Source organism: Olea europaea, chromosome 13, assembly GCF_002742605.1.
Source record: "Olea europaea var. sylvestris chromosome 13, O_europaea_v1, whole genome shotgun sequence".
Lineage (NCBI taxonomy): Eukaryota > Viridiplantae > Streptophyta > Magnoliopsida > Lamiales > Oleaceae > Olea > Olea europaea.
In genome coordinates, this window is record NC_036249.1 from 11,974,158 (window position 1) to 11,983,911 (window position 9,754).

General features: G+C 35.4%; 1 protein-coding gene across 4 annotated transcripts; it reads left to right on the forward strand.

The window, feature by feature from the left end:
• Nucleotides 1-4,464: 4,464 nt before the first annotated feature.
• LOC111407610 (metal tolerance protein 1-like) lies at nt 4,465-9,153 on the forward strand. Of its 4 annotated transcripts, none has more exons than XM_023037213.1 (2): nt 4,465-4,614; nt 7,746-9,153. In XM_023037213.1, the coding sequence occupies exon 2, from the start codon at nt 7,746-7,748 to the stop codon at nt 8,997-8,999; it is 1,254 nt and encodes a 417-aa protein (XP_022892981.1). In that variant the 5' UTR covers nt 4,465-4,614; the 3' UTR covers nt 9,000-9,153. The 4 variants fall into 4 exon arrangements, with proteins under 4 accessions (XP_022892981.1, XP_022892980.1, XP_022892982.1 ...); XM_023037212.1 differs by having other exon boundaries at nt 4,489-4,692; XM_023037214.1 differs by lacking the exon at nt 4,465-4,614 and adding an exon at nt 4,717-4,851.
• Nucleotides 9,154-9,754: the final 601 nt, after the last annotated feature.

The window sequence follows — 9,754 nt, forward strand, 5'->3', positions numbered from 1 at the left end:
ATTTGTGATTTTGGTATGTGAGACATGTGCGATATTGAGATCGACCACAAAAGTACCCACGATTATCTACTTCTTTTAGTTCAATAAGGGGTCTTGACCTTGTTCTATACTGCATTGAGAGGTCTTGATTGGGGTTGAAGGAGTCTTGACCATGTACATATAGTTCGCTGATAGGCATTGACCGTGTTCTAGAATTGATTATGAGAGGTCTTTAAAACTTGCTTTTGTACACTGAGGCGGCTTGAAGCCTATGTCGGGAGTGCTTAGCCTGAGAGGCAGTCTACGCGCGCATGACCAGATTACATAGTTTAGTCAGAAGGTACATTTTTAGTGGACTTTTCAGTACATTTTGATGTGATGAGATAATAGTATGGTTATCAGCTGACATTTATATCAGGATTTGAGATGATATTTTACATCGTTATGAGGATGTCTCACTTCTTAGCTATGATGCTATCTTGTGAATTATTAAATGATATGATGATGTTAAATGATATAAACTCAATTTTTGATAAAAATGTTTAAACGAGAAAGTATAATTATCTTCGAACTTCTCCACTCATTGAGTTATCAACTCATATATTTTTCCACGATTTTTTTTATCAAGCAGGAGTTGAATTTTTGGGCATCTTTTGGAGTTGAGCATTTGATTTTGGAGTCAGAGTCATACGACAGAGTTTGCTAGTATGACTCATTTCATATAGCATGTAGTCAGTGTTTCGGGACGCATGTTCATTTTTAGATGTAATTTTGCATCACTTATAAATAGTTATGGGGCTCACCATATATTTTGTATCCATATGTACATTTCATGTCCTTTTCTTAGTAAAAGTTGATATTTAGGCTTTTTTTTTTTGCATTATATATTTTGAAATTTGTGTATAGTGGATTATAGGCTGGTTAGTCATATTTACCAGAAAAATATTGTCGAAATTCTATTAAAAATAATTTATAAAAGTTGCATAGCCTTGATAATGGGTCGGACTTTTAGTTGATATCTATTATCGGAGCACATCACGTTCCAGGCCCACTAGCATACTCGGAGCGGGTAGTGTCAGATATTATTACACATCTGTCTAATTGTCATTTAGGGGGATCTGACTTGTTTAAATTGGCGAGTATGATCTGTTGCTTTGCACAGCCACACTTATGTGGTTGAGAAAACTCTCCAGACCATGTGGTTCAACTTCGTGTGGCAACAAACTATGAAGTGGGAGAATATGGTCGGGAACTTCCTACTTGGCTTCATTCAGTAGAGGAAATATAGTCTCGACATACGTTGCTATCCAATAATCAGCCATGTAATATAGAGAGTACAATGTTCTCGCTACAAAGCATCTATATATAGCCATCGTGATTGCATGCTTACATGAAAAACTCTCCAACTGAAATTGACTATAAGTGTATGTGTTATCAATTAAGTCTACCATGTATGCTATTTTATGTGCGCATTTCATGGAGAAGCGCAACTCATCTAGTGATTTCACATTCAACTTTCTCGCAACTTCTGCTGCCTTGAAGAGTTTATTTTCTTGAGCTGGTTCTAGTAGGCTCCTGTAACTTTATGATTTTACACGTCAGTTGTGAAACTATTGCTATAGTCAACAACATGAATGTTCTCAATAATTGCGAGAATTGGTAACTCTCGATCATTCTTGAATGATGCATTGAGAGATTTATCATATTTTGACGTCATCATGTTGTATTGACATCCTGAAAAATGTGAGCTCACCCTATGTTCAATCCCAATTTTTGTTAGATACCCTCATGCCTGTAATGATTTACTTTCTATTTCAACCATGAACTTATTACACTTTTCAACACTATAAGCTTCAACCGCTCTCCTGAACAATGAAATGATGCCTTTCCTGATGCTCAGTCTTTAGGTTGTCTTGTATATGGTATATGTAATATCCATGATGTGCATTGGAAAAAATTTCAATGATATCACTTATTATAGATGGTCCCCAATCAGTTACAAAGGTAAGATCATTGACTTCTCCAATTACTTTCCTCAACTTTGTCAAGAATCAATGCATCAATAGATCATTTTCGCTATCGACTATATCGAATTAAGAGGATAAATTTGGATGTTGGCAAACAATAATCAAATTACCTTCGTATCTAGCTTTCAGAGTTGTACCATTGACTAAAATTAGGGGTTGATCGCATTTTGAAATTCTCTTGATTAAGAGCTATGAAGAACTCTCGTCACCTGTCTCACAAAAAAAGGCCAAGCTAGGACTAGTTGTCCCATGTTGTAGCAATACCTGACAAATTTAGCATAACTCACCTCGATTAAGCCCATTAAATCCTCCAACACCCATTCTTTGGCCTTTCAGATCTTATGGTAGCTTATGACCACTTTGTACTCTCGATGAACGTCATTAATGATGTCCAAATGTCTGTAAATCATTCGTGGGTTCTGATACTTGTGCATTAACTGTCGAACCAATAAATCATGTTCGGATTTCCTTGTGATATTTTCAACGAATTTTCACTTTGCAAGTATGTTTCCTTGCATTTTGCAAACTATAAATAACTCATTCGTGTCCATCTTTGTCACTCGTAAATATCAACGACAACTGTCGTTGACGCAGATAATCGTCAATAATGACTTATTTGATTTTTTCACTTCGAACTTTAAGTTATATTTAAGTGCAATTCGATGCATAGTTTCCTGAAATTTTTTCTTTGTTTCAAACAGTTTTTTGACAGACAAATCCTCATTATCGAGAATCATATGCGAAGAATTAGATGACGATCTACTCGATTTAGCCCATGGCTCCCACGCCGTTCTTTTTTTTACGGGATAAAGTAATTGAATCCTCATTTATAAATTTAGCCCTTGTTACATTTTTCAACAGTATTTTAATATCATTTCAACCACACATTCTTCAATAAAATAATATTACATGCAAATCCAAAATATTTTCTTATTTTTTAACCACACGTTTTCCATCAATACACTATTCAAAAATTCATTCTTCCCAAAAAATGGTGCTCAAACAAGGGTTTATTTTCATTCTCGTTGTCTTAAATTATGAAGAGAATTCTCTGTGTAACAACAAGATCACGATCAGGAACAACTGTATTGGGAATAACCACATTATTCTCACGAGCTTTCTCAAATGTGTCCCCAAAAATCATTGACATTATGATCCACTCTATCCGAATCTTCATGTTTACTTTCGACAATATCATTCCTCACTAAGTCACGCGAAGAGAAGTTGTGTGCATTTTGTTCAATTCAAATAGATGATTCACTTCAGCATCAGAAGTAGCCATCATAGGCGGAATTGAAATGGATGAATGTTCGTTGAATTAAAATCTCGATTCTTTATCGTATAAGAGGGATCAACATTTAGCTAGTTTTATAAATCATGGTACATTTCCACATATGATATACTCAATGTTATGGAAATTGGAATACCGTCATCTATATTACCCGTCCATTTTCATACCATCGATCTTTCTCATCAAATTTGAATCACTAAAATAACAAATTGAGATTGCAACCATATTTGCATAATGAAATATAATTTTTAATTATAAGAAAAAAAGTCAGGAATCAGCTCAACCACTGGACAACAGAAATTTATTCAAAAAAGGTCGGGCAGGCTGTATTAATAGCTGGCCTAGTCAGCTGGTCTAACTGTTAAACAATCGGATAGCCTCACGTAATAGTCGACTATATGACTATTACAGTCAACTATTTAACAGCCCGCTGCCGATAAGGTTGGCTGAAAATTAACATTGTCATGAATCTCGTCTGAAAGAATACATACAAATTACTTTTATTTTACTTTTTTGCTATTTTTTGCTTGTTTATGCTTTAAAAAAATTATGAATCTATTAGAAGATTAATCTTTGAAACAGATTTATCGATTAAAAAGTATACTAATTGAACAAAAACGAAATTAAACATACGTACATATACTTATTGATTTGTATAAAAAAAACACTTTCTTTTTGAGTGTTCAATAAGTTTTTGAGATTTTAAGTTGAAGCAGATGAATGATGTGAGAGTTTTTATCTGTATTGAAATAATAGATAAGAAAAGTTAGCTGATTTTAAAATTTTAAGTGGGTGTTTAATTTTCACTTATTAACTAAAATGTCAGTATTGTCTTTTAAACAAAAAATATTTTTTTGTAATTGTATAATATATTTAAGGACATATTTATTTTTTGACATCCAAAAAGTCATTGTAAAAATATTTAATTATTGAAAATTCAAATTGAATATTAGAAAGTTTTATCAAGCCATTTTCTAAAAGTACCGGTTGGACCATAAATTTAGAATTCATATGGGAACAAGTGTTAGCGGTCAATAACAAACGATAATAATGGACCTGGACCTGGACCTGGACCTGGACCTGGACCTGTGCCCGGATCCGCGACCGAACTCACGCCTTTACCAATCTTTTCATTTCATTCCAAAAAAAAAAAAAAAAAAACCTAACAATAATTAAAAAGTGTCATATTGCCAACCTAGCTTATGATTCTCCGTAGACCACTTCCATAATAAGCAAAATTCTATTCATTTTTCGAGTGCAATAGTAATAATCTCAAAAGCTCCAGAATCTTCCTTCTGAATTTTATCCTGCAAAAAGGTACCGTTTACGATGCCGTTCAGATTCAAGCATATTTTATATTCATCAAGTCTTTGGATTATATACATCTCTCAATTTGTGCGTGTTTTTCCTTTTAACTTCAATGTATTTCGAGCTTTTTTTTCCCTGAACCTAATAATGAGATATGATGAGTGAAAGTTGAACTCCGATTCCTTCTCATTTTGCATCAACTTTTTTCTGTTTTGCTATGTTCTTTATGAAGGAAGCGTATGAGAGGTTCAATTATTTTATTTATCGCTTTTTGTCGCGTTTTTGTTATGTATACACGTCATGATATATGTAATTTTGTGCACTATACAGTGTAAAGAATAATGGTTGGTGTACTTTGGTGTCGTCTTTTATGTGTTTCTTATCCCTCTTTCGCTTTTTATTTTTGTTTTCTGTATTTGGCACAACGTATGCCATGTGAATGTATAGGTTCTTGCTGATAATTTTGTACCTTAATTCCATTGGTGAATGTTCTATTTGTGTCTGTTTTAACGATATTCGAAATTTGAAGGTATGTATCTCGAACCTTTCGTTTGAACATCTGTTGAAATATTGATTAATTTTACTCTTTTCTGGAAATTTAAAACTAGATTACTTCATTAATTCAGTTTTTCTTTTGAGTATTTGTGTAATGCTTGCTGGGTTTTACTCTGCCGTTTGGTGGAAACATTCATATAGTCAACCCCCACATTGTTTCAAAAATGGATTTGTCATCCTTTGAACACTCACAAGACCCATCAAGAATCCTTACTTTGGTCGGAAAACCATTAGATTTGGAGACAGAAATGCTGGGGAAGCTATTAATGAAGGCTCATAATCTTATAGTTGTCGATTGCATAACTACTACTGGAAAGTATCATTTTGCGTACTACCCTATCAGCATCTGAAAGATTTCTTCCCAATGAAATGGGGGAAGCACTCCTGTTAATTTTCCCAGTGTTTTTTTTGTTGATAATTTGAGTTAGTTGGCTTGCTCGATTCGTGATAATCCATATGAATTCAGTTTTTCTTTTGAGTATTTGTGGAATGCTTGCTGGTCTTTACTCTGCCGTTTGGTGGCAACATTCATATAGTCAACCCCCATATTGTTTTAAAAATGGATTTTCATCCTTTGAACACTCACAAGACCCATCAAGAATCCTTACTTTGGTCGGAAAACCATTAGATTTGGAGACAGAAATGCTGGGGAAGCCATTAATGAAACTACCCTATCAGCATCTGAAAGATTTCTTCCCAATTAAATGGGGAAGCACTCCTGTTAATTTTCCCAGTGTTTTTTTTGTTGATAATTTGAGTTAGTTGGCTTGCTCGATTCGTGATAATCCATATGAATTCAGTTTTTCTTTTGAGTATTTGTGGAATGCTTGCTGGTCTTTACTCTGCCGTTTGGTGGCAACGTTCATATAGTCAACCCCCATATTGTTTCAAAAATGGATTTTTCATCCTTTGAACACTCACAAGACCCATCAAGAATCATTACTTTGGTCGGAAAACCATTAGATTTGGAGACAGAAATGCTGGGGAAGCCATTAATGAAGGCTCATATTCTTATCTATGATGCTCGGACTCGGGTGCGGGTGTCGGATAGGGGTACATATCTAGGAGTCGGATTCTTTTCATTTTAAAAATTAAGATATGGGGATACGGTTTAAAAGGATCCGAATTTTGGATACTGGTTCGGGAATACGTCTTATAATTTTTTTCCTAAAAAATAATTCAATTAAAGCAAATAACAAATCATGCCATTTACATTAAGTAATAAAACCTTTAGGGATAACCCCTAATTTATGGCAGTATGAATTGTTGACTTTTAAACCACTTAATTCTTTCATTTTTTTCTTCTTTTTTCTTTTTTATTGGAAAAATACACTTATTGAAGGGCGTCCAACTGGTTACAGAAATTCCCTCATATCATTAACTTCTTTATTGGGCTCCACAGAAGCCCGTTTAATACACACCCAAACCTATCATCTTCTCCAACCGGTCGTCTTCTCCAACTTTCATCTTTCCCCTTTTGCAAAATTCTGCAAATGTTGCTACAATCCTCCATAAATTTCTACATATTTCTATCACAAGATTCGAAACAAATGGTTGTTGCCGCTACAAACGCAAGCCAGAAGCAATACTTCACCGTCCATTGTTTTTGCCCTTTTCCAGCCATGTCCGAGTTCAAAACTGAGAATCCGACACATATCCCGTGTCGGTAATACTTCGCCATTTTTGGAGAGTCCGAGCATCATTGATTCATATAGTTGTCGAATGCATAACTACAACTGGAAAGTATCATTTTGGGTACTAACCTATCAGCATCTGAAAGATTTCTTCCCAATTAAATGGGGAAGCACTCCTGTTAATTTTCCCAGTGTTTTTTTTGTTGATAATTTGAGTTAGTTGGCTTGCTCGATTCGTGATAATCCATATGAATTCAGTTTTTATTTTGAGTATTTGTGGAATGCTTGCTGGTCTTTACTCTGCCGTTTGGTGGCAACATTCATATAGTCAACCCCCATATTGTTTCAAAAATGGATTTTTCATCCTTTGAACACTCACAAGACCCATCAAGAATCCTTACTTTGGTCGGAAAACCATTAGATTTGGAGACAGAAATGCTGGGGAAGCCATTAATGAAACTACATATTCTTATAGTTGTCGAATGCATAACTACAACTGGAAAGTATGATTTTGGGTACTACCCTATCAGCATCTGAAAGATTTCTTCCCAATTAAATGGGGAAGCACTCGTGTTAATTTTCCCAGTAATTTTTTTTGTTGATAACTTGAGTTAGTTGGCTTGCTTGTAAATGGTAACCCTGGTTTAGTCCGTGTTCCTAGATGACATTCAACTTTTGCCAGATGAATACTATGGAATATTATTTTAATTTTAATCTGTTTCATAGCTACCCCATAAGATTGTTCTTTGTTTTGTTGAAAGTATTTTATATCTCATAGTTAAAAGATATTGTTTACCATGTTACATGGATGCTGTGCTTGTGATTACGCTACTTGCTGAATGATGTGCTTGATTGCAAGCAATCGAACAATATCAAGAAATTTCTGCTATGATTTTAACCTACGTTTATATTATTCGTGACCGTTTTTGATAATTTGTTGCACATATCTAGATGGATGCACAAAATTCAGAGCATGGGCGTATTATTGAGGTATCCGTTGATGCGCCAGCTACAGAGAAAAGTTTTGGTGGAAACAAGGTATGCGGAGAGGCACCATGTGGTTTTTCGGATGCCAAAACTAGTTCCAGGGATGCACAAGAGCGTTCAGCTTCCATGAGGAAGCTTCTGATTGCAGTTGTGTTGTGCATTGTGTTCATGAGTGCTGAAGTTGCTGGTGGTATTAAAGCCAACAGCCTTGCAATTTTGACAGATGCAGCTCATTTGCTATCTGATGTTGCATCTTTTGCAATATCTTTGTTTTCTCTATGGGCAGCAGGATGGGAAGCTACCCCTCGTCAATCCTATGGATTTTTCAGAATAGAGATATTGGGGGCACTGGTTTCAATTCAGTTGATATGGCTTCTTACTGGGATACTTGTGTATGAAGCCATTGCTCGGCTCATACATGATTCAGGTGAAGTTAAGGGTTTTCTGATGTTTGTTGTTTCTGCTTTTGGGTTACTGGTAAATATTATTATGGCTCTCATGTTGGGACATGATCACGGTCACGGTCACGGTCACGGTCATGGTCATGACCGCGGCCACGATCATGGTCATCATGAACATGAGCACCAGGATCATGGCCATGAGGATGACCATATGCACACTCATGATGTGAGCATTATCAGCCATCATCACCATCACGAGGGAGAAACCAAACACGATGAGCATCATCATTTCCATGATGAACACCTCAAAGAGCCTTTGATTAAGAGCCCCTCGGAAAGTGAAAGTAAATCAAAAGGTGGACATAAACAGAAGAAGCAGCGGAATATTAATGTTCAGGGTGCTTACCTTCATGTTCTAGGAGATTCCATCCAAAGTATAGGGGTTATGCTTGGCGGCGCAATTATCTGGTATAAACCAAAATGGAAAATCATTGATCTGATTTGTACTCTCATTTTTTCTGTAATTGTGTTGGGCACTACCATTAAGATGCTACGCAACATTCTTGAGGTTCTTATGGAGAGCACTCCGAGAGAGATTGATGCAACGAGGCTTGAAAGGGGTCTTTGTGAGATGGAGGATGTCGTTGCAATCCATGAATTGCATATATGGGCTATTACAGTGGGGAAAGTTTTATTAGCTTGCCATGTTAAAATTCGTCCCGAAGCTGATGCTGACATGGTGCTGGACAAAGTCGTCAACTATATCAGGAGGGAATATAACATCAGTCACGTGACAATTCAGATAGAAAGAGAATAGATCTGATGAGTGAGGTATCAAGCTACGTTATGGATGTTAGTAACTGTTTGGGTTGGAGACCCATTTGAACTTGTGAATTCTTTCTATGGTTTTATCAAACTAGATTTTATCTAAATATTGTTTGTCTTCAATTAAGTTCCTTTTCTTTGATTTAGTAGTTTCTCTTTGGATGACATTTGTTAGCAGAACGTATAGCATCACCATGGTCCTAAAAGAATGAGGACTTGAGAAAGAGAATGATAAGTATGCAAATACAACTAAACTGGGTGTAGTGCTTTGCTTCACAGCCATGGAAAATGCATCTTTAAGAATTGTTTGATGTGTTGCTCACTGTGCAGATCACTGGTGCTTCATCGTAGGCTATGTATTTAGCTCCATAACTGGCAATAGATATTGGCCTTTTTTTGTCGTTTCATATATGGGTTTTTGTTTATCATAATTATAGTGCTTTTACATTACGAAAGTCTGAAATTCAGAGTGGATAACACACATCACTTGGCCCTAGATTGGTTTCTATTCAACTTGAATGAAGTTGACCTTAGATTGCTTATAAATGGTTTCCATTCTGATACCAAAATGTTAGGTTCCTGATCTGTGTGGGGTTTTTATTTATTTATTTTATTTATTTTTTATTTTTATTTTTTTGGTTAAGAAAAAATGGCTTTCTTAATGAAGAACAAGGATTGAATATAAACAGGAACTTTATATTGAATTCCTGTATAGGAAGTGCTGTAAAGAAATGTAAATTGCAGTGA

What these genes read in the sequence shown, in the direction of transcription:
- LOC111407610 (XM_023037211.1), top strand. Translation starts at nt 5,045, where the DNA reads ATGTATAGGTTCTTGCTGATAATTTTGTACCTTAATTCCATTGGTGAA. An exon ending in ACGATATTCGAAATTTGAAG is followed by an intron (nt 5,135 to 7,745) that starts GTATGTATCTCG and finishes GCACATATCTAG; the next exon opens with ATGGATGCACAAAATTCAGA.